At 40.0% G+C, this 26,548-nt stretch overlaps 1 protein-coding gene across 7 annotated transcripts in view; it reads right to left on the bottom strand.

Annotated features, from left to right (window-relative positions):
* DYM (dymeclin) overlaps positions 1-21,717 on the bottom strand; it is a 370,859-nt gene extending 349,142 nt beyond the window's left edge. For 3 of the 7 annotated variants that reach the window (XM_089895164.1, XM_089895161.1, XM_089895165.1), the window contains exons 1-2: positions 21,586-21,716; positions 608-799 (exon numbers count right to left, since the gene is read on the bottom strand). In XM_089895164.1, the coding sequence (XP_089751290.1) occupies positions 608-747 (140 nt within the window). In that variant the 5' untranslated portion in view covers positions 748-799; positions 21,586-21,716. Of the gene's footprint in view, positions 1-607; positions 800-21,585 lie in introns of all 7 variants that reach the window. The other 4 variants (XM_089895160.1, XM_089895163.1, XM_089895162.1 and 1 more) reach the window with 2 other exon arrangements.
* Positions 21,718-26,548: the final 4,831 nt, after the last annotated feature.

Raw genomic sequence — 26,548 nt, forward strand, 5'->3', positions numbered from 1 at the left:
CAAATTACAAATGCACATATACTTTGATCCAGCAATGCTACTTTGAGGAATTTATACTGGAGATTTATTTGTATGCTTGAAAAATTATGTATGCAGCATTATCTGTTATAACAAGAAATTAGAAACAATCTAAATGTCCACCAATAAAAAACCGATTTCATATAATCTATGCACACACTGCAGTCATTTAAAAGAATAAGGCAGTTGCATATATGCATATACATATGTTTTACTTAACTGTGGGGGAAAAAAGCAAGGGACAGCAAGCAAAAACAAAAAAGAAAGGTATGTGTAGTATGCTACCATTTGTGTTTAAACAGTTTTGTAAAACTACATGAAATAATATGGTTTTACTACCTCTGGAAGCATTCAAAAGAAACTGCTACCAGGAATTATCTCTGGGCAAGGGAGGTGGCTGAGTGGGGGAAAGGAAAGAGAAAAACTTATTTCCTCCTTTTCATACCTTTTGAATTTTCTACTGGTACATATACAACAAATGGAGGGACAGACAGATCATTAAAATAAAAAAAAATTTTTTTAAATCAGCATACCACACAAGCTTATGTGGCCCTTGATACAAATTTTCAGTCTCCAAGTACACTCTTACCTGCTAGTTGGTGCAGGGAAAGAAAATGACAGTAGCTGATTCCAGAACGGGTCATTCTCAGAGACAGATTCTGTGCCTGATAACTTTTTTAAGTACTCATTTTTAGGAAGATCACCAATTCTGCTGCTATTCGATCCCATCTTTTAATCTGGTAGATAACTTGTCCTTAAACCTTCATTTCCACAAGACAACCTATAAAGAATGAAAAGAAATTTCAAACGTGTTCAAAGTAATCATCATACTTTTCTTACCCTTGACCTAAATGTAAGAAACTCTAAACTTAGTAAAAGAAATCATACCTCTCTTTATTTTTAAATATATTAGACATCAGATACAAAGTTATACAAGGCGAAAAATGAGGCTAAAATCTGTCTTAGCCAACATAACACAAAATCCCAATCTATACTTGTAGATCTTAGAATGGGCATACCTTTGCCCAAGAAAATGTCTCAAAGCAAATTCATAACAATGATAACTTATTAAAAAATAGTCTAAAACAATGGTGCTAAAGAAATAGAGACTGGATGGCTTGAATGTGCTAAGGGCAGAAAATTGTTCAAGTAGTTACCATGTGCTACCTACACATATTAAAGTGAAAGGGCTCCCAATTCCAAAGGAGTCACACACAGTGCCTCTCTCATCCTGCTGTAATGCACATATACTCCTTGCTGGCATTCTTAGTCTCCTAAATCATGAGCTCTTGTGTTTTGCTGGGGTTTTTTTTTTTAAAATAAGAACTATCTTATTCATCTTTCTAGATGTCTACATTAGCATATAACAGGCATTCTCTAAACAGCATTATGTTGAAGGAAGGAATGAGTGTAAATAAATTATTACTGTCTTCATTATTTGTTGTGCTTGGTCACGAAGGGGAAAACTAACAGATCAGTTACAAAATGAACCACAGTCTTCATCAAATTGCACGTAACATAGTTCAAGATCATGTTTTATCTCAACTTGTTCAGAAAAAGTCTCTCACTGACAATAAAATAATGAAGAATAAATTAAACTAAATTAAAATTACCATCACAGGGACTTCCCTCGTAGCGCAGTGGTTAAGAATCCACCTGCCAACGCAGGGGACACGGGTTCAAGCCCTGGTCCGGGAAGATCCCACATGCCACGGAGCAACTAAGCCCATGCGCCACAACTACTGAACCTGCACTCTAGAGCCCGAGAGCCACAACTACTGAAGCCCACGCGCCTAGAGCCTGTGCTTCGCAACAAGAGAAGCCACTGCAATGAGAAGACCGCACAGCACAACAAAGAATAGCCCCCGCTCACCACGATTAGAGAATGCCCGTGCACAGCAACGAAGACCCAACGCAGCCAAAAATTAATTAATTAATTAATTTTTTTAAAAAAAAGATTACCATCACAATGAAAGGAAACTACATGGGTTCGGTGGCTAAAGGAAGCTCAGGTTACAAGAGAATTTACATTAGTAGTGACTTACTTTCTCACCTACGTCCCTCCTCATTCCACAAAGACATCGAAGCCAAGATCAGAATTTGGAAGCACGTCTGCCACATTCCCTTTGGAACTCTGGGACTGGCTTGAGCTGCTTATCTAAGGACATGAGGCTTCCCGAATGCACATGGGCAGCTGGGCCTTCTGAATATGAGAGGGAAATACTGATCTGGCTTCTTATCACCTGTCCCTGAACTCAAGGCCACACACTACTTTCCTCCTCCTTAATCATAGGGACAGGGACCCCAACACTAGCTGACTCCAACTCAGACTTCATATCAAGCCAACAGTCAATCATAACTCTAGATTTCAGTTTAATGTCTCAAGTAATTATTGAGCCCAATTAGAAAATGCTATAAAGAAATATTCTGAAATATATAAAGTCCTTACTTGTCATACCCTATTCCAAAGCTACTTTATACCTTTTAAGTTATTTAAAATGAAAAATTTTAATATCTTAGCAATGAGATATAATACACTAGTGAAAATTAATTAACTAGAGCTACAATTACCAACATGGACACATCTCAAAAACAAATTATTTTTTAAAGAAAGCGATAGAGGGACTTCTCTGGTGGTCCAGTGGTTAAGAATCCGCCTTCCAATGCAGGGGACAAGGGTTCGATCCCTGGTCAGGGAACTAGGATACCACATGCTGCGGGGCAACTAAGCCCATGTGCCACGACTACCGAGCTCACACACCTCAACTAGAGCCTGTGTGCCGCAAACTACAGAGCCCACGTGTCCTGCAGCCTGCGCACCACAACAAGAGAAGAGAAAAACCCACACACCAGAACTGGAGAGAACCCTGCTCGCCACAACAATGAGCCCGCGCACCACAAAGATCCCGCATGCCTCAACGAAGATCCTGCATGCCGCAACTAAGACCCGACACAGCCAAAAATAAATAAATAATAAATAAATCTTTTTTTAAAAAAGTAAAGAGGTGGAAAAAGATATACCATGCTAACACTAATCAAAAGAAAGCAGGGGGCTTCCCTGGTGGCGCAGTGGTTGAGAGTCCTCCTGCCGATGCAGGGGATATGGGTTCGTGCCCCAGTCTGGGAAGATCCCACATGCCACAGAGCGGCTGGGCCCGTGAGCCGTGACCACTGAGCCTGCGCGTCCGGACCCTGTGCTCCGCAACGAGGGAGGCCACAACACTGAGAGGCCTGCGTACCAAAAAAAAAAAAAAAAAAAAGAAAGCAGGAAGAGTTTTATTAATTTTAGACACAGCCAACTTCAGAGCAAGGAAACTTATCAGGGATAAAGGCCAATAATGATAAAGGAGTCAGTTCTCCAAGAAGACATAACAGTACTTACTGTGTATCCACCTAACAACAGACCATCAAAATATGTGAGGCAAAAAACCAATAGAACTGCAAGGAGAAAACAATGAATCCACTATGATAGCTGGAGACTTTCACGCTCCACTATCAGAAATGGTCAGATCCAATAGGCAGAAAATCAGTATGGATAAAGCTGATGTCAACACCACCATCAATCAACTGGATATAACTGACATCTTTAGCTGCTTCATCCAACAACAGCAGAACATACGTTCTTCTCAAGCTCACATTAAATATTCACCAAGATAGACCACATTCTGGGCCATAATACACATCTTAAATTTAAAGAAGAGAAATTATAAAATGCTTTGAGTGCCCAAAACCAATAAGCTGGGGATAGAGAAGCAAATCAGAGGACCCCATGAGGAACGATTCGGACAAATGCAGAATACAGGTGATGAGCAAGTTCATTTGTGGGACTGGAAAAGTTCTGAATCCTCATTGTGGTGGTGGTTACCTGAATCTATACATGTGATAAAATTACACAGAACTATATGCACAAAAGAAAAAAGAAATGAGTCCATGTAAAAAGTGGAGAAATCCTAGTATAGTCTGCAGTCTATTCTGTGCTGTCAGTATCAGTTTCCTGGTTTTGATAATGTACTATAGTTATATTAACCTTAGGGAAAGCTGGGTGAAAGGCACATGGAATTTCTCCACACTGTTTCTGCAACTTTTTATGAGTCTACAATTATTTCAAAATAAAGTTTTTTAAAATAAAAACAAAATCAAACCCAAAAATCGAATCTATATGTCCAAGAAAGGTGCCAACAAATCAGACTAACAGCTATTTTCTATCACAACCACTAAGTTTATTTTTACATATGAAATTAATTCATCACCTATATTATCACATGAGATGATTAGGATCTCACATTTATTTTACTTGGTGTCCTGGAATGCTCTTTCACTTAGTTTCCCTAAATAAATCTTATTTAAAACTGAACTTTTTCAATAAAAGCAAAATAAGTCATGGTCCTTTGGGGATTCCACACTAACTTCATAACTTGGGAGGATACAACAGATTTTGCCCTCTACCACCTACTTAAAAGAACTATTTCCTTTTTATCAAACCTTCCAAATTATTTTATTTGTCTAATAATCTCTGCAATTCTTGGATATGCCTCAAAGAAATTTTTTAAGAACAAAAAAGACAGCCACAACTTGTTTATAAGTCCTCTGTTTATCGGGGGGAACCCCATGCTAATTAGCGATTAGCATTGTGGGCCTAACAACAGTTTATTGGATAAACACCTAAGTGTGTGGATCAAAATCGTTAGTTAAGAGAGTGCCGGTTTACTAGCAATAAGCACTTTAATTATGGTTTCCCTTGGCTCTGCCATGGACTCAATTTCCTTTCTCTTTACTTCATTAAAATTAACAGAATAAAAATGGCACCAGATAAAAAGAAATAAAGAAACCAGAGCAAATTGTTCTCAATTAAACAAACGAGTATTTTACTTTTCTTGTGGTACCTTAAAAGCAATCAATGAAAAATTTACTTTGGGAGTTTAATAAGGTCCATAAATGCTGAATTTTCAAAAGAACAGAATTCCATCCCACCTCTCCTAAATAAGGCAACAATGAGACTATCATCACAGAGTCTATTAATGAAAATTTAAGTCAGACTTGATTTATTTATACTTTTATTTTTTTAATCAGTAATGCACCTGGTACAAAATACAAAGGGTTCAAAGGGTATAGAGTAAAAAGTCTCTCTCCCATCCCTACTCCTAACCATCTGGTTTCTCAACTCAGAGAAAATATTACTGGTTGCTTGGATATCATTCCACAGATTTTCTATGTATATACAAACACATATTTTCTCCTTTTTACACAAACCATAACACCCTATATATGCCTCTTTACTTTGCTTTTCCCAGTTAATATATACTAGAAATCATTACATATATGTATATAAAGCACTTCATTTATTTTTACAACTCTAACATTCCAGTTTTTAATTCCATAAATCCCGTATCGATGGACATTTAAGTAGCTTATGATCTTTCGCTATTACAAATCGTTCTCCAGTAAGTATCTAGTACATATTTCACACGTGTATCAGTATATAGGTACAATGAATCCAGGGAAACAGAATTGGTGGGTCAAAGATTATGTGCATTTCTAACTTTGGTAGATACTGCTGAAGAGTAGCAGAATATGTCACCTCAAAATCTGCCACTTTATTTTGAGCTGTAGGCACTTGAAAAATAGCAAATGCAGGGTGAGGCCTTCTCTGAACTCTCCTTATCTGCCTAAAGACAGATTCTCCAAAAGGAACTCCATTATCATAAATTATAAATTAAACAGTTTCATCAACCAGGGAAGACTGACTCTTATCACAAGAGCGCCTAGAAGTTGACACAACACTGAGACTAACTTTGTCACAAACTATCATACCTCTCATCTATTCTGCTAAGGCCCATTCATCTTTTCTAAAAATCATTTACTCTCCCTTAAGAGGCCTACGTTCCCCTTCTCCTTTCCATATTAAGATGGTATTAAACTGAATTCTAAGCCACTCATTTTTCCCTAGGTATCTCCCATGTATACATGAGGTACACGTGAATAAACTTCTATTTTTTCTCCTGTTGATCTTTTATCACAGTTAAGAGCTCAGAAAGGTAGATGGAAAATTATTTTTCCTCCCCTACACTGCCTAGCTGCCTTCTTTAGAGGTTGCCAGCTTCCACTCCCTTCAGCAATGCCTGTTTCTCCACACCACAGCCACCACTGTTTAATCAAACTTTTTGATCTTTGCCAATTGACACATGAAAATAGTTTACAATATGGTTTTAATTTGCATTTCATTTCTATTGCTGTGAATGAGGCCATCACCTTTTCATATCCTTTGCCTATTTTCTATTGATTTATAGGAAATAAATTTTATTTTCAAAACTGCTAGGACAGACCACAAAGTACTAAAGTAACTGCTCAATCCAGGACCAATATGAAACCTTTCTAAAACAATATGAATAAAGTCTGTCAGCTATAAGAAGACACTGAACAGAATATTAACAAGGAAAACCAAGACAGCCAACTGAGCACAAAATGCAATGCCTCCTTCCCCTCTTTTCCTCACCTAACCCTAAAATAATGCAAAAAATTTTTGTCAATTATTACACAGCCATGCTGAAAAATTCACAGGAAACCCGAAGCTGTGAGAAATCCCCATAAAATGTAAAACAGCTGGAGATGGACTGAAAAGGAAAGTGACATACAGGGCAGGCTCAAGAGTCTTCAATCAAGGGCACCAAGGGTGGAACAGCAACCCCAGTCCAGAGACAGCTGGCCAGAAAAGGGCCAGAGCCCAGGGGCAACAGACCTGGCTAGGACACCCTGCCCAGTCACCCCTGCCCTCACTCCATTAGGCAGCAACAACAGGGTACTATCTGCTGAGAACAGAGGGTGAAAGCAGCACCCAAGGCAGCTGCAATGACAAGGAGGAACAAGTTCAGCCAAGCAAAGACAACTAGCCACTGAGGTACTCTTGCCAGAAAGTTCCATCTGCTCCCCACCCTCGCAGAAAGCAAAGTAGAAAACTGAGGCCCAATGGCACCTCTTCTGCATCTAATTCATGCCAAGGATTTCAAACACAAACACACACACACACACACACACACACGCACCCCACTTGCACTCAATGTATTTGGAACTCCCAAGACCCTTACCAATGAAAACCACAATAAAATGGAACTTGAAAAACCCACTGTCCAATCACCCCACCTCCTAATAGTCCTAATGCTCTTCCCTCTCACTGTACATCAGAAGACTTCCTGGCTTTCAGCTCTGCTTTCTCTCAATGTTTCAATAACCAAGGCTCTCTCCTGGTTTCACCAGTGCCTTCCACGATATTATTACTTATTACTTTCAAACCTCTCCTAGTCCCAACCTCTGACTGGAATGCCAGTACTATCGATATGCCTAAAACATGAATTTTTTTTTAACTTAAGGGTAATATAATATATATAACATAATTATATATATTAATATATTATATTAATTATAATACATAACATGCAAAAATTTATACATATATATCCAGTAATTTCGTGGATAACAATGTTCCTTACATAAATCTATACTAGAAATAAGCAGCGTGCTTTTAGCAGTACCTTTCAAAAGACCTATCTTTAAGGCAACGTAGTGAATAATTCAATCTTAATGTGTGTAAAACTGATTCCACCCTCCCTCCCAAAACCAGTCTTCCCTCTCACCTTCCCACCACTCACCTAAAGTTTCCATTATGTAAAAACTACCTTTAAATGTTATGGTTTTGTCGTATATATGACATATCTCCCAAGGTAGATTATTCCTCCTTATCCCTAAGTAACCTACAGCACACTGCTGAAGAGATATTACTCAAAAAAAATACTTTGAAATAGCCAAGGTCCCATAGCTAATAAATATATGAAAAGATCTTCAGTATAAATGAGGAATAAAATATGCTAATTAAAACAGTGAGGTATCATTTTTACCAATCTGATTAGCAAAGGTTAAGAAAAACCTTAATAGCAGTTGTGAGAGTAATAAGGAGACAGGCATCCCCACCATTAGTGTGTAGGTATTTGGCAACACCTGTCAAAATGTTAAGTGTGCCAACAATTTTGGTTTTAGAAATTCATCTCACAGGTAAACTCATACAAGTTGACAAGTTCTATACATACAGATGTTAATCACTATTTGGAATAGCAAATACACAAAATAACCTAAATGATCATCATCTGGAGATTAACTACAGTATGGAATAAGCATATAATGGAATACAACGTAGCCACTGAAAAGAATGAGGTAGATCTTATGTGTTAATATGTAAAGATATCCCAAATACTGCAAGTAAAAACAAACACAAAGACACAGAACAGCTCATATAGTAAAATCCCATTAGTTTAAATAAACATGTAAATTCTTATATACGCCTAGATAATTTCTGGAAGGAAACATAAGCAATGATCCGAGACTGGTTACCTCTGAAGAATGGGAATGGAAATCTGGAGGGAAGAGACTTTTCACTTTATGTCCTTCTGTACTGCTTGACTTTTTTTTAAACCAGAAACATGTTGTAACTTACAGTAAAAAAAAAAAAAAAAAACTTAAATAAATGGATTGTCTCTTTACCTGCTCTCCTTCAGGAAGGCTCTGAATGTGCTTCTGGCTTGTGCTTTAAACTCTATGTGAGTGACCCCAGAATTAATATTTTGTCTTGACTTCTCAGTCAAAATCCAAGCATAAATCTCTACATATTGAACATATCAACTGATGTCGTACTATCATCATAAATTTTAAAATAGAATTTAACATTTGTCCCCCAAAACAAGCAACCCTTCCAAAAGTCATTATTCCTATCAATGTCATCAGCATTCTTGGCTCAAGTTACCTCACTCACATACCCAAGCATACATTCCAAACATGCCTATTACACACTTACTGTAAATGGAGGTGTTATGATGGCTACCGAAAATGCAAAAATGAATAAAACCAGGTCCCTGCCATTAATGGACTCAAATCCTGGAGAGACAAACATGTCAATAAATTATTATAACACATTTGGTAAGTATTACAATGGAGTTATTACAAGCATCCATGGAAATACACAGGAGCATCTGAGGCAGAAGAAGCACATATGCAACAGCGCTATTAGCAGATTTATTTACATGGTCTAAAGGCTTTAAATTCACTGATTCATTCAGTCCCCCTTAACAACTCTGAGAGGTAGGCACAGTTTTCTCATTTTACAGATGAGGAAACTAAGGCACAGACAGGTTAAGTAACTTACCAAATTCATGAGGTCCCAGAGATAATAAGTAGAAAAGCCAGGATTTGAACCCAGGCAATCTAATTCCAGAGTCCCTGGTCTTTACCAGCTTACTAGGGTGACTCCCCAATGACATCAACAAGTCCTGTGGGTTCTTCTACAATACCCACAATTCTACATATCAACTTTTAAGCCCATCTCTTTATCTTCCCGCTGCTTCCATGCTGGACCAGGCTTCTACAATCTCACATGATTCAGTGCAACAGTATCCTGATTTCTTTGCTCCCAATCTCTCCACTTCGATTCACCCTGCACATTCCACTACTACATTAATCCTTAAAAAAAAAAAAAGGAAATTCAGTCCAGCAACAAAATTAAGACCAAAGGTTCTGGGCTTCCTTGGTGGCACAGTGGTTAAGAATCCGCCTGCCAATGCAGGGGACACGGGTTTGAGCCCGGTCCGGGAAGATCCCACATGCCGCGGAGCAACTAAGCCCATGTGCCACAACTACTGAGCCTGTGCTCTAGAGCCCACGAGCCACAACTACTGAGCCTGCGTGCCACAACTACTGAAGCCCACATGCCTAGAGCCCGAGTTCCACAACAAGAGAAGCCACCACAATGAGAAGACCGCGCACCTCAACGAAGAGTAGCCCCCGTTCGCCGCAACTAGATAAAGCCCGCATGCAGCAACAAAGACCCAGTGCAGCCAAAAATAAATAAATTTAATAAATTTAAAACAAAAAAAGACCAAAGGTTCTAATATGAGACAGACCCTGCTAAGTCTGTAGACTCAGCCTGAATCTCCATTTACCACTTATCAAACCCTACTGCATAATGAGAAAAACAACACTACTTACAACTCATATTTTCTGAGGATGAAGCAAGATGACACATGCAAAGCACTCAGTAAAGGACCAGGCACAGGGCATGTTTAGCCAAATAAAAGGTCAAGTATAATCTATTTTTAATATTTGTGAAGTTAACACTTCCATCATTTTACTTAACCAGCTCAAAAATATTCAATGATTTTTCATTACATGAAAAGCCAAATATTGACATTCAAGACCCTCCACAGTCTGAAAGCTCGCTTTCCAACTTTATTTCCAACTGTCCTCCAAACCAGTTCTCAAACTTCAAGGTACATAAAAAACACCTGTGAAGCATGTGGATAAAAATGCAAATGCTTACGCCTCAAAGATTCAGAATGTCAGGCCAGAGCCCAGGCATCTGCATTTTCTAAAAAGCATTCTCAGCGATTTTGATACAAATTGTGTGTGAACCACAATTTGCAAAAAAGTACCGGAACAAAGTAAGGCAAGCCACGTTCTCAACACCTAGCATGCTCTCCCATTCCTCTGCTCCTGTTCACACCTGCCTCCCCCACCACACACCTGTCCCACAGAACCTGAAACCCTACTCACTAAGCATAGTGTGAGCGCTCTTTTTTCTCTACAGTCCTAGAGCACTCATTATCTTCACCATTCATTTATAATTTAACTACCCTTCAAATAACGCCTTGTTTTGCTGTCTGACTTATACTGCTATTTAACACTTCAGATCAATTATTCCAAGTCAATTTTACTATCATGAGTGAAAAGAACACTATGAACAAGCAATGATATGCTCAATATTTTGTATTTAATTTGTGAAATATCTGATATATACATAAAATAAATCTCCTTCCTCTTCTATATGTACTGATTCACTGTCTCCTGATTTAATGTATCTTAGCTGGAAAGTAAACATTAGTGGATCTGAAAATCCATAATAACCAAATTCTGTCTTAACACCCTCAAAATATACAAATAACACCCTAGTGCACTTTGTCCTGACTTAAGTTGAGACTCCATAAATCATAAACTATATCCCAGAATCGCCTGTATGTATATATGTGTGTGTACACACACAAACATACACACACACACATTTGTACTCAACAGACTTTAAAGTGAAACCTCATCATTGAAATAGGAGTCCAGAGAAATAGTGGGCAGTGATCACTGGCCAAAGGACATGTTAAAACACCACAGGTGCCATTAGTCCAAGTAATGGAACATTCTCTAAAAGGTTACTATGTTCCAAGTGCTATATTAAGTACAGTTGGGTATTCCACGGCAGTGAAATGAAAGCAATGAAAATAAAAAGATGTAAGCCCACAAGTATAAGATCAAAGGAGGTGTGAAAGATGGAAAGGTGACAGAGTGCTAGTAACTGAACTGGCGGAGCTGAGGATGCCCCCGACATACCTGCCTGCCAAAGGAGACCCTAACAAGAAGCAAGCCAATCCATCCCATGGAACCCTGGGAAGGTGAAAGAACTGGAGAAAAGCACCATGAACAACTGGGCAAGGCAGGGGGCTCAAGTCTGTGAGTCTTTCCCCCGAGTAGGAAACCATGTATGTGCACTCTGAAGAAATCTGAATGAAGAGACTCTGGACTCTGAAGCCAAGGTTGCAGAGAGTAATGAGGCAGAGGATAAAAACAGGGGAACGAAGCTGAGGTCGGCCTGCTGCACAGATACACAGTGGGTTTCCCAGCCTCCAAAGCAGGAGACTGGAGGGTTCTTCCCAAGAGAAAATGAAGGGGGAACCATGGAAAAGATACAGACATTTGGGATTCCCCCCATTTAAAAAGCTGGCTTGCCATCTACAGCAATGCTCACCACTCAGCAAAATCCACTCACATGCAGAGCTTTCAGTCAATACTGGGAGTCTCAATCTTGAATTAAGAGTGGTCCACCAAAAATGATTAGACTTGTGAGAAAAGCCTCCAATGTGAAATAAAGAAACCAAAGAAATTAATCAGAAAACAGGTGATTCTAAGAAAAAAATTTTAACTAATATCCTCAGGGAGATAATAAAACTAATAATAACAACTGCAAACATTTATACAGCCTACTATGTCCCTGGGTCCTATTCAAAGTGCTTGACACATATTGAGTCTTTTAATCCGCACCGGGTTAGCAATTATGACCCGAGGGCTAAATCCAGCCTGCTGCATGAAGAATGATTTTTACATTTTTAAGTGGTCAAGAAAAATCAGTATTTTGTGACACATGGAAATCCTATGAAATTAAAACTTCAGTGTCTACAAGTGAAGTTTTATTAGAACACAGCCATGGTCATTTGTTTACACACTAAAGCTGCTTTCGTGATACAACAGCAGAGCTGAGTAGTTACTACAGAGACTGTATGTGGTGCGTTCATCCCCTTATACTGCTGCTCAGTGCACTACAAATCTCAGGGACACATGTGACAACGACAGCATTTCAAGTGTCAGGCATATTGCCATACTTTGACATTTTTAATTACCAGTAAATATCTCTCATATCAAAGCAAGAACAAAGGGCAATTTCCCTGGTGGTCCAGTGGTTAGGACTCTGTGCTTCCACTGCTGGGGCCTGGGTTCGATCCCTGGTCGGGGAACTAAGATCCCACAAGCCCCAAGGCGTGGCCAAAAAAAAAAAAAGAATGAAGTAGACTGTGAGGTCACACTTTTAAGTCACAGTGGAGTGTAGATTTTTTTAATCTAATTAGATATCGAAGTATTATGTTTATCATGTAATATCATCGTAGCTATGTCAGAAGAATACAAGATAGGTAGACATTACCAACTAAGGTAATAACATGACATGCCCTACCACACAGCACTCCCTCCCAACTCATCAGAGCAACAATCAAGAAAATTAGAAAATTTAAAACAAGGCATTTCATCACAAGCAAAATGTCTTCCCAAAAATAAAAAATGAAAATGAGGCTACAACCAGAGTAAGATTCTGAATGGCTCATTTGTTAACCAAGCAAGGAAAATCATTTACCAATCATGATTTAAATTGTGTTTGATTACCGCAGACAAAGAAATGTGTCCAGAGAAAATAAAACATCTTTAAGACTTGTCTCTCAGTGAAAATAATTGCTCCAAGAACAGCCTGTAAGGAACAATTACAGCCATGAATGTTTTCCAAATTGGTTGAGAAAATACTAATTCAGTACAACCTGAAGTGGCATCTGCTAAGATGAATAATGACAGATGGCGGTAAACATGTGTGGAGCAGAAAAAAGCTTAGCTGGACAAGTTTACAAATCTTATGAAAATGCAAGGTGTTTACAAAATTTTATTTTACTTTGCAAAATATACTTTTTTTACAAAAATATGTTACTTATGTTAACATGTGGATTTATTATTTCTATTTTTAAGTAAATTACATAAATATTTCTTAAATGCAAGGTGCTTATAGCCTACAGTGTTCATTATGCTATCTATCAGCAGGTACTCTGCATAAAAATATTTGAATCTATGATGTGTTATTGAACCAGCAGTGTCAACAGCCAACTTCATCCACTCTCAGGAACTTAACTATCAGTTCCATAAAATTTTTCTCAGAAATAAAAGCTGCATACCCTGATATGTCCTACCACACGACAACACAATGGCTCAGCAATGGTATAGTTTTACTTAAATTTTTCAAGCTCAGGGTTGAGGCTGAAATTGTTCTGAACAAGAAGAACCCCCTCAACCACTGTTACTGGACACTGAATGGCTTTGGAAATTAGTTTTTGCTGCACATTTGATAATATTTCTCAATGAATTCAACCTAAAATTAGAAGGCCAACAGCACTTAAAAATCTGTAAAACCTATACTGAGGTAGTCATTTCAAGGACAACTGACATTGTTTGAATCACAGGTAATGTCAAACTGCTTTATACACTTTTTTTTTTTGCGGTACACGGGCCTCTCACTGTTGTGGCCTCTCCCGTTGCAGAGCACAGGCTCCGGACACGCGGGCTCAGCGGCCATGGCTCACAGGCCTAGCCGCACCGCGGCATGTGGGATCTTCCCGGACCGGGGCACAAACCCATGTCCCCTGCATTGGCAGGCAGACTCTCAACCACTGCGCCACCAGGGAAGCCCCTTTATACACTTCTGATGCTGTCAAAAATCAAAATAAGACTCGAGACCTCTACTCCCACACAAGTATGCAGTAGATATATTTTCCAAAGTCAAACTACAGTTCCAACAGCATTTTTCAGACCTCAGTACAAGTACAAAAGTACCTTCCACATTTCAAAACCCATTTAACTGTGCAACAAGGAGTTCCACGTAGTCCTCAATTGGAAGTGATTAGTTGGTAATGCAATGATTTGCTAAAGGGTAAATATGAGAAATGAATCTAACATAATTCTATAGATGTCTTCCAAGCAATAAATACGCCCTATTAAAACCACTGGGGGAATTTCCTGGTGGTCCAGTGGTTAAGACTCGGGCTTTCACTGCCGTGGACCCGGGTTCAATACCTGGTCAGGGAACTAAGATCCCACAAACCGTGCAGTTCGGCCAAAAAAAAAAAAAAATATATGTTCATAGATTGATATCAGTATTTGGCAATACTTATCTACGTAAAAAGATATATTCAAAGGTGAAATACATTAAATCTCATTACAAATCAGCATTAAATAGGAACATTTATGATCAATTTTGATGATAGGAAACAGTAACTTTAAACTCCAATTAAGTAAAATGTTATCCCGAGACTTCATTCTTCTCATCAGCAAACCTTTATTACCAAAAAAAGAGTTCTCAACCATTATTAGTATTGTATTTTTAATTTCATCGATTAAAAAACTTGAGGAAATTTTTTCTCCCTTGTTTTGCAAGTACCTACAAAATATTCTTCATTTTGCCTCTGGGCCCACAAAGCCTAATTCTTATGATCTGGCCCTTTACACAAAATGTCTGCCAACCCTTGGCCTAGAAGAATAAACTGAGACAAAGAAAGGTTAAGTGACTTGCCCAAGACCAAGACTACAGAGTTAGAAAGTGACAGACCAGGTTTCAGGCTAAGGCAGTCTGGGTGCAGAAACCATGCTCTTAACCACTATACCACATTGTTCCCATGAACCAAGAACAAGATGTCAAGGAAATAATCAAAGAACAAGAAAAGAGGGCTTCCCCGGTGGTGCAGTGGTTGAGAGTCCGCCTGCCGATGCAGGGGACACAGGTTCGTGCCCTGGTCCGGGAGGATCCCACATGCCACGGAGCGGCTGGGCCCGTGAGCCATGGCTGCTGAGCCTGCGCGTCCGGAGCCTGTGCTCCGCAACGGGAGAGACCACAACAGTGAGAGGCCCGCGTACCGCAAAAAAAAAAAAAAAAAGAACAAGAAAAGACACTTGAAACTACTAAAAACTGATTTAAAAATTCAATAGGCAGTCTTGTGTGATAATATAGAAGCTGTGTAATTACCTGAAAGATGAGTGGATGTGAAATAAAAGCCATTTTGTGTACTGTTAAAAAAAAATTCATTTAGAAGGTCTTAATAGATTAGTAACAGGAGTTCCAAACAGAAAGCACGAACAAAACAGAGGAGCATTAAGTTAAGACACTGTCAAGTCGGGAACTGTGAAGGTGTGAGACTGTACTTTACCTTCATTAACAAAGACAATGAAGCCTCTGGGAGAGGATGAAAAACAATTCACTGTCACGGCAACAGCAGTAGCCAGAGTAACATCTTGCATCGGTTTCCTGGGTCCCAATCCCCACAGGTCTTCCAAAGTATTTGGTAAAAATCAGTAATATGTTCACAGAAAAATAAAGCAAATAGGGAGGAGGGCGGGGAAGCAAGGTAAACTCAGCTCAGCACTGATATTTATGCAGTCAGGATAATGTAAACACTGAATTAATCAAGAATTCTTAAGTATCTATACTACAAGGGCTGGAAGAGGGGGAGGAGGAGGAAGAGGCTCATCTACCACAACAGGCATCAACAGGTATTACCTAAAATTGATAAATCACAAAATAGCCATTTAGACATATTACTTATAAACACAGTTAAAAGCAGTTATCTCTGGGAACCAGACTAAAAAGGACAGGTAAGGCAGGGTACTGCTGATCTTCTATAACATTATTATAAATTATTATCTTTTCTAACAATTTGCAAGTATTACTTTAAGTAGAAATATTAACTTTTAAATACATTGGAGAGAATGTGCTTTACTATTTCACAATCATTGATTCATATAACTCAATGTGCAAATATCAAAGAATAGTACAGGGCTGAAAAAACAAACTAGCAATACCCAAGCTCCATCACACTGGTTATGTAAGCACAACGACTCCGTCAATATTTCCTGAGTGCCCACTATGTGGCCAGCACAATACCAAGAGCCAGGGTTAAAACTGTGAAGGACAGAATTTATTTACAGTTGAGTAAGAGACACAAATAAAGCAACATGAAATTATAATATGGCAACTATTCAAGACTCAGTGAAAGCTTCCCAGAGGTCATGCCATAAAAGCTAAGACCTAGGACTTCCCTGGTGGTGCAGTGGGTAAGACTCCGTGCTCCCAATGCAGGGGGCCCGGGTTCGATCCCTGGTCAGGGAACTAGATCCCACATGCATGCTGCAACCAAGAGTTCACATGCCACAACTAAGAAGCCTGCGTGCTGCAACTAAGGAGCCTGCATACTGCAACTAAGGAGCCAGCGAGCTGCAACTAAGGAGGCCGCCTGCTGCAACTAAGACCCGGCACAACCAAATAAATAAATATTAAAAAAAAAAAAAAAAAAAAGCTAAGACCTGAAGGACTGGCCTGGTTGGGTGTGGAGTTAAGAAACTTTTCAAAGTAAGAGAAAAGCATGTGTGTAGGCCTAGGATTAGGAAAAACAGGCAGGGTCCATTCAAGGAACTGATAAAAGCTCAACATGGCTAGAGTAGGGAGGGAAGCAAAGAAAGCCAGAAAGCAAGCTGATGCCTGATAGGGAGACTTACTAAAGGGCATGTCTTCTACTTTGCCCACTGTAACTATAAAATTGCATACATCCCTCAGCCTTCTAGACCAGTGAACTCTTCCCCAATAAACTGATGATTTCAAAATACCTAAGTCTAGTCCAGAACTATCCTATGGGTGCCAGACCATTTATCTGACTACATGCCATACATTACTATCTGGACCCAGAAATCAAGGGCCATATCCTAGAGATGACAGAGTAAGAAGCTGGAAAAGAGGCTGGGTCCCTGATGACAGCAGAGCCACCATACCAGCCCTGAATTGTCTACCTCTGGACTTCTCTTACATGAGAAACAAACTAACAACATGTTCAAGCTAGCAACGGTATGGTACTCAAAGACAAACCTAATCTTAACTGACACAGGAGGCTTTGAAAGTATTGTAAGGTGGAGGGTTTGCAAAAGGTATTCTGAAGGAATAATTGTCAAGATTCAGTGATTGACTTCAGGACTTCCCTGGTGGTCCAGTGGTTAAGACTCCATGCTCCCAATGCAAGGAGCCTGGGTTCGATCCCTCGTCAGGGAACTAGATCCCACATGCATGCCACAACTAAGAGCCTGCATGCCGCAACTAAAGATCCCACATGCCACAACAAAGATCCCGAGTGCCACAACTAAGACCTGGCACAGTCAAATAAATAAATAAATAAATATTTTTTAAAAAAGATTCAGTGATTGACTCAATCTAAAAAAGAAAACTTATTATCTGTCATATGACATACAAAAAAATTGTTGTTAATTCTTCCAATACTCTTATTGGAGAGTTACAGCCACTTTTGGTGTCTGCATTTTTTAATTGAGATATAATTCACATGTAACATATTAATTTCAGGTGTACAACACAATGATTCAATATATGTATATACTGTATTGCAAAATGACTGCCACAATCAGTCTAGTTAACATCCAGCACCACACACAGTTTTTTTTTCTTGTGATGGGAACATTTAAGATCTACTCTTAGCAACTTTCAAACATATAATACAGTATTATTAACCACAGTCACCACGTTGCGCATTACATTCCAGGACTTATTTATTTTATAACTGGAAGTTTGCACCTTTTGACCACCTTCACCCATTTCACCCACCCCCGACCCCTCACCTGGTGTCTGCATTTTTAAAGAATGTAACAAAAACTAGAGAAGACATCAAAAAGTACTGACCAAACTTTCTTAATTTAAAAAAAAAAAAAAACAGCTTTCAGTAAATAAGAGCTATCTGTAAAGTTGTTTTCAGCTCTATTAGATTGCTTTGTCTACAAATAGACAAACATGCGTATAATTTAAAACTGCAAGCAGTTTTTAAGAAGTTCAAAGCATTAAGCTCAACTAAGAATCTTAGTAGGGAAAATAAGCTTAAAAATAGGCACAGATATATAACAATTCCCATTATGTTTACTGGAAGCCGTAAGCTAAAACACACCACCATCAGAGAGACCAGACCTTCATGCTCCAAGGCAGTCAAGGCCTTGAGAGCTAAGCTGGAAAGTGGAACCCCCTCAGGAAGCAGGATACCAACCACAGGACTTCCTGAAATCCACCTCTAAGATTCAGAGTCTTCTCCCCCATCCTGGGAGAGGAAGAGCAGTAACAGCCATCTTGCCCCTCTGCTTTGCAGGCCCACAGCACTCAACCTCGCCCAGCTGAGTCACATACGGAAAATTCTAGATGGGAATTCAAGCCCAACTCTCACAGTAGCTCATTCTTCCTGAAAATTTTTTCTCCCTTTGAGTCTTCCTGTTGAATTGGAGGTGCCTCCATCATCCACTGGGACACAGAGCCCCTGCCCTCTCACTCTGGACATGGGAACCGTCATTGCCAGAGTGTCCTGTGACTTCAAGTAGCAGTTGAGCATTATATACACTCTGATTACAAGTAAACAATACTTAAAAAACATGAATATGAAATAAATAAATAAATATGAATATGAAAAAGACCGAAACAAAATACAGAAAAACTTTACACGTTATTACACTGTTTTTATATTTAATCACTTTTAAAGGTCTCATTTTACCAAAGCCTATACTACAAATGTCACAGGTATTTCCCACGTATTTGTTTACAGTCACTAAAAGGAAAATGGAACAGTCCTCTCCAGCACTAACTATTCCCATTATCTACAAAGTGAAAGAGGACACACTGCATTTGCAGCAGCAAACAAAATCACTGATTTTCTTAAGTCTCAACAAAATATCCCAAAACATACTGTGATAGGCAGAATAACAATTCCCAAAGATGTCCACACCCTAATCTATGGAACCTGTGATTCGGTTATTTTACATAGCAAAAGGGACTTTGCAGATGTAATTAAGTTAAGGACCTTAAGTTGAGGGAAATTACCCTGAATTACCCAGGTGTGCCTGATCTAATCACATGGGTCCTTAAAAGTGGAGAACCTTTCCCAGCTGTGGTCAGATGGACTACAGAACAGCCAGAGAGATGCAATGCTGCTGGTTTTCAAGACGGAGGAAGGGGGTCACAAGCCAAGGAATGTGGCGGCCCCTAAAAGCTGGAAGAGGCAAGGAAACAGATTCTCCCCTGGAAACTTCCCAAAAGGAACACAGGCTTGACACACTGATTTTAGCCCAGTGAGACCCATTTCGGACTTCTAAAATACAGAACTTTTAAAGAATAAGTTTGTATTGTTTTAAGCCATTAAATTTGTGGTGATTTGTTGCAGTAGTCATAGAAAACTAATACACACACATTAAACAACTTCTAACAATATGTGAAATCATCTGGAGAGAAACATAATCAAATTGCCCAAATACTTAGAGCAGTATGAGATATAAGTTATTTGTGCATTTTGTGGTATATTTCACTTCTATTTTTCTCCTGCCCTCACAAAACTCCATCCATTAAAGAGCTAGCCAAAGTGACAATTCTTCAAGCATTCTGCAGAAGGATGAACCATATTAACCAAGAAAATGGAACAGTCAGGACAACAGGATTAACTGGAAAAATCAGGAAACAAACTGTATTTTTCAGGAAGTCAAACATCAAAATGTTTGCACTGCTTCTTCAGTATCAAATGGATACCACATTTTAAAAAATAAGTCCTTCTAGATATAAAGAGCTTATTATTAATTTTTTAGGTGTGACAATCATATTGTGGGTATATTAAAAAGAGAGTGACTCAATCTTCCAGAGACATATACTCAACTATTTACAAATGAAATGGAGTTGGGAATAGGAATTCAGGGCCATAGATGAAACTAAATTAGCCTGAGTTACTGATTGTTAGAGCTGGGTAATGGGTACGTGGGGGTATATTACATTATCCCGGGTTGAGCTTTTCCAAATTTAAAAGTTACAAAAACAAAGTCCTCGACCTACTTATAATAATATAGATTTCTTAATATATTTAATAGTTGAAACTCCTTCCTGTAACATTGACCCATCTCAATTTTCTGCCACTTAATCCACGTGCATCAATTCTTTCATTCCCACTCATTCTGCCCTGTTTACTAACCTAATGAGCTTCAGGAAGTCACCTAACAGCTAAAAGGTTGATTCTTCATCTGCAGAATGGGAATAGTTATACTTGCCCAGTCTGTCTCTGAGTTGCAGAGAAAATTATCTAAGATAAACAATACAAAGCAGGATAACCATTCAAGAAATCTACATTATTCATAACTTCCATGCTCAGCAGCAACCATTCACCTATTACTATAGATCCCCTTCCCTTCCACCTCCAGTTCCTCTCTCGAGCCCTCAATTCATCATCCCAAAGCCAGGGTCCATCTGAAGTGGTGCACTCCTCCCCACCGCCTCCACACACACACCGGTGTTTTCATATCTTTCAGCACCTTCTCTCTACACATCTCTCCCTCCAGCTTTCAAGGATCCTGCTCAATCTGCCCCCCTAGCGAGTCTATCCTGTGTACCCCTTTGCTGGCCCTATTACAATCATCCCATCCCTTCTATTTCAGTACTTTCATCCTATCAGCTTTATTAACTCACTACTGTTCACAAACACCCGATCTAACTTCCCACCCTCTCGCCTTTCAGTTAAAACACAATCGCTAGTTGCCAGGGAGTGGAGAATAAGGAGTGACTTCTAATGGGTATAGTTTTCTTTTTTGGGTGATAAAGATGTTCTTAAATTAGACAGTTGCACAACCCTTTGAAAATGCGTTTAAAAAACACTGAGTTTAAAAAAAGAACAGAAAACCACCGCGTTATACTTTAATTGTACTTTTAAAGGGTGAATTTTGTGGTATGTCAATTACATCTCAATAAAAATTTGTATGTCAAAAAAACAATCAATATTATTGCTCACCTTGCCCATCACACGCCCACTTGTCACATCAACCCCATCTTCCGAAGCATCGACTTGCTCTTTGGTATCCCCCCCGCCACGACCAACTCCCAACACCAGACTCGGACTGAGGCCCCTCTCACTCTCTTGATTAGCACACCCCCTCACTTCCCGGCTCTAAGTGCCACTGAATCCTGGAAGTGGGGGGCAGCTCTCGTGGCCCCGTCCCCCGCTGGCAGAAGGGACCCTTCTGCCCGGGGGAGGGGAGGGTGTCCCCAAACCCGCTCTGACAAGGGGCGGGGGCCCGCCCGGCTCCCAGGGCCGCGCTGCCAGGGGCGGCGCCACAGCCCACCTGTCTCAGCCGGCGGGGAGATCCGCTTCCAGCTCACGGACGGACGAACGGGTGGCAGAGGAGACAGAACAAGCCGCGGTCGCCGCCGCAGCCGGGTTGGCGCACACCGGCTCAGGCCTCCATGTTTCCACGTCTCTGAGGCTCCGGCTCCGGCTCCGACTCCGGCTCGGCTCCCGCCCGGACAGCGTCAGTACGGAGGCCCAGGGGCGGGGGGAGAAGAGGAAAGCTACGGAGAACGCCCGGGGTACCGAAAGCCCCGGCGCGCTCTCGCCGGCGGTCACGTGGCGCGCGGCGCGCGGACTTCTGGGAAATGAAGTGCTTCCGGCGTTCAGCGTTTCTCCACTCTCCTGCGCTTCCAGGGCAACCGCAAAGCCGCGTGGCAAAACTGAGAAGCTGCTGAACCTTCTTACCTTCGTGCTGCAGTCCTGGCTTACCCTACAGCACTTGTTCTGGTAACTTAACTTCATTAAGGCTCCTGTTCATTCCAGCACAATAATCACCCCAAAGTCAGGCAGTTCCTTGTAGGACTCTAAAGAATTGGGAAATAGGAAAATAAAGTTTGATGGAGGCAGAATAGCAGATCTAGAATTGCCTGCAATACTGTCAGAAAGGACAGGTCCAACAGGAAAGAGTGTCAATGTGGTGCAGTGGCAAAAGTATGGAATTTAAAGTCAAATGAGCTGAGGTTACCAGATTGACGTCCTTGGGTCCTTATTTCACCTCTCCAGCCAGTTTCCTCATCTAAAATACATATACGGGATCATGATGATACTAACCAAACAGGACTATTAACGACGTCAGTAATAATAACTCACATTATGGGTTGTTTTCTATGTGCTATTCACTGTTACTTTATTTCTTCAAATAACACTATGAGAGAGATATCACTGTTATTTCCTTAATATGAACAGTATGTGCCAATACACTCTGAAAAGTACCATAGAGGTCTTACATATACTTTTCCAACTTTTATTGCCAACAAGTTGCCTGAACTTGCAGAATAATTACAGGAAAATATACTAAAACACAAGATACCTGAGAAGCCTAGCTAAAAATGAGGTGATAAAAATGTTCTGAAATTAGATAGTTTATGGCTATGCAGCCATTGTAAACAATGCTATGAATATGTGTTCATGATATATTGAGAGGAAATGGTATGTACAGTATTACCCATTTTCAAAAATAAATTATATTTATAATACTTATGTATATATGGCCCAAGGGGAAAAAGGCTAAAGGAATATTAGCAATTATTATCTTTGGGAAATGAGGTCATGCATGTTTTTAAAATAAATTTATTTATTTATATTTGGCTGCATTGGGTCTTCGTTGCTGCACACAGGCTTCCTCTAGCTGTGGTGAGCGGAGCCACTCTTCGTTGCAATGCGCAGGCTTCTCATTTTGGTGGCTTCTCTTGTTGCAGAGCACAGGCTCCAGGCACACGGGCTTCAGTAGTTGCAGCACGCGGGCTCAGTAGTTGTGGCTCGCGGGCTCTAGAGCGCAGGCTCAGTAGCTGTGGCACACAGGCTTAGTTGCTCTGTGGCATGTGAGATCTTCCTGGACCAGGGCTCGAACCCTTGTCCCCTGCACTGGCAGGTGGATTCTTAACCACTGTGCCACTAGGGAAGTCCCCATGCATGATTAAAAATAGTTTTTTCCTACATGTTTTTTAATTTTTCTGCAATAAATATGAATTACATGTATAATTTTATTTTTAAATTACTATAGCGAAAAGAGAGTCAGGCACCAAATCAACCTCAAAGTACTTTTTAATTTTGCCTATACAAAAATCACACAGTCTACCTACCCCAAAGTGACCTAGCAAAAACTGTGAGCATCTCTTCAGAACTTTCTTGATAGACCAAGAAGCAACTTATTCTACCTTGAGGCAATCCTATTTGTGAAATTTAATATTCCCTACCTTTTGTATTTTTTGCATGGCTTGAAATAAAAAGTTTCACTAGAAACCAGTGTTCCTAGGCAAATATCATAATGTTGCTAAGAAAACATCATAAATCAGAAAATAATAATAGGAATGGTTTTAACAATATGTAATGCATTAGTTGAAGTAGCAGTCCTTTGAAAACTACTTATTGTACACGTAATGTGAAAAGTATTATCCTTGGTCAGCAACTTTCAATACTGCCTGCACAAGTATCATGACAACTTGGACTTGACTACTTCAGTGTCTGGTTATTGCAGAAACACTAACAAGAAGGCCATAAACACCCTCCCACTAAATGCAATGGGGTATCTTGGATTGGATCCTGGAACCACAAAAGGCAATAGTGGGAAAACTGATGAAAGCCAGATAAAGTCTGGACTTTAGTTAGATATTGTACCAATGTTAATTTCCTAGTTTTGACAATTGTGTATGGTTATATAAGATATTAACATTTAAGGAAACTAGGAGGAGGATATTCGGGAACTGTCTGTACCTTGCAACTCTTCTGTAAATTTAAAATTATTCCCTCTGGCAGGCCGAATAATGGCCACCCTGAAGATGTCCACATCCTAATCCCCCAAGACCTATGAATATATTAGTTTACATGGCAAAGGGGAATTAAGGTTGCAGATGGCATTAAGGTCACTAATCAGATGACCTTAAAATGGGGAGATTATCCCTAATTATCTGGGTGGGCCCGATGTAATCACAAAAGTAAAAAGTGAGAGGGAGGCAGAAAACATCAGTCATAAATATGGCTCTAGCAGAAGATCAAGTGATTCAATGTGAGAACCAGGCATTACTGGCTTTGGAAACAGATTATCTGCTAGAGCCTTCAGAAGGGAACACAGTCTTGCTGATACCCTCATTTTAGCTCAGTGAGACTGAGTCAGACTCTCACCCACAGGGCTATAAGACAATAAATTTGTGTTGTTTTAAGCCACTAAATATGTGGTAATTTTTTGTAGTAGTAATGGAAAACGAATACATTCGAAAATTAAAAAGTGTAGGGACCTCCCTGGTGGCTCAGTGGTTAAGAATCTGTCTGCCAATGCAGGGGATACGGGTTCGAGCCCTGGTCCAGGAAGATCCCACATGCCGCAGAGCAACTAAGCCCATGTGCCACAACTACTGAGCCTGTGCTCTAGAGCCCACGAGCTATAACTACTGAGCCCACACTCTGCAACTACTGAAGCACGTGCACTCTAGGGCCTGCATGCCACAACTACTGACCCTGCATGCTGCAACTACTGAAACCCGCGCGCGTAGAGCCTGTGCTCCACAGTAAGAGAAGCCACCGCAATGAGAAGCCTGCGCACCGAAATGAAGAGTAGCCCCCACTCACAACTAGAGAAAGCCCATGCGCAGCAACGAAGACCCAATGCAGCCAAAAAAACAAAAAAAAGGTATAATTAAAAACAAAACTTCCAAATGGCTACCTGTCTTGCCAACACATTCCCAATCTGGGACTGTACAAATATCCATGCTACTTAGAAAGAAACTGTAAACCAGAAAATGCACAAAAAATTATACTTCACTTCCCAGCTCATTTTGGTTAGACTATTATAAAAACCAGCTGTATCTGGAAACATGTTGAGTTCCATAGGAAAGTCATTCAAGCAGTGAAGTGTCAAATGTGTCATTGGAAACAGTCTGGTATCTGAAATTGCAGTCCTGCGTAACCTCATCCTCCTCACTACTCAGTGACTTTCCAGCAAGGTACTTAAAACAAGGACTGGTGCTTCTGATTTAGGATGTCCATTTGGTTCATTCATTCACTTATTCCGCTAATATTTACTTAGCAATTTTGTGTGCACTGTGCTTCAGAGCTGGGCCTGACCTCAAGAAGCTGAAGGTCTAGAAGAGGAAACAGGCATTATACAATTAAAAACTGGGTTAAATTGCCATGAAGAACAAGAACAGTCAGCACAACCTGGTATCCAGCCCCAAGGAAACAGCTTTTCAAGAAATAAATGGTGAAAAATTAACCATTTTCTGGATGAGCAGGGCCAGTATTTTCAACATCTTAATAATAAAATTTATACCTGCAAAATTGAAATTTCCTTTAGGGTTAAAACCAAGAAACAAATAGAACTGAACTAAATCAACAAAAAATTATTCCAGAGGTGCTAAATGCCACCATGGCCCCTCAGTAATAAATGGTTCCCAATGCGATCAAATGGCCTTGGCTATGGAATAATGGAAATTTTACTAGGTTTACCCAGAGAATGAAATACACTGCAAGTCTCTGAATGAGATTATTGCTTCTGATTTTCTCTGAGGTTCTAAACATAATTCCCTCCCTCCATCTCCATAAATCAGACCATGTCCCCCATCTGCTTAAAGACTTCCAGTGGCTTCTCACTTCATTCAGTATTAAAGCCAATGGTATTAAAATGGCCTGCAAAGCCCTACAATATGCCTCAATCCCAAAGCCATCCCACCACTATAATCTCATCTCCACTTGTGGCTATTTCACTGTCAGACCTAATTGGAATGGCCTCCTTGCACGCTCCCAGCTCAGGGCCTTAGGTACCTACTGTTCCCTCTGCTTGGACCACTCTTTTCCCTATTTTTAGTAGTGAATATTTTATTGCGTGCCCTGTAAATGCCGCACATGGATCTAGGCACTGGCATGTTATAGATCAACTGTATTATTTATTGCTTTCAAGGAGCTTACATTCTGGTGGAAGAAGACAAATAAGTAAAACAAGTTATAATTAACTTAGACCACTTCTCCTTATCTCCTCCAAGACTCTGGTCAAATGTGATATTATCAACCCTTTCCTTGTTCGCCCTGCATAAAATAGCAACACCTCCCCACCCTCACCTCCTGTCCCCAGACTCCAGCACTCTCCATCCTTTCCCCTCCTTCATCTTCCTACAGGGCTTTTAATCACCCCTCCACACATTGTATAGTCATCTGTTTATTTGTCTCCTTGTTAGTGGAATGTGAATTCCCTAAAGAAGGGATTTTTTGTTTATTGGCATAGCCCAAGGCTCCCATAGGCACATAGT

This window comes from Delphinapterus leucas, chromosome 14, assembly GCF_059928025.1.
Source record: "Delphinapterus leucas isolate spDelLeu-1000000601 "Yukka" chromosome 14, BTC_Dleu_Yukka2, whole genome shotgun sequence".
In the NCBI taxonomy this organism is placed as follows: domain Eukaryota; kingdom Metazoa; phylum Chordata; class Mammalia; order Artiodactyla; family Monodontidae; genus Delphinapterus; species Delphinapterus leucas.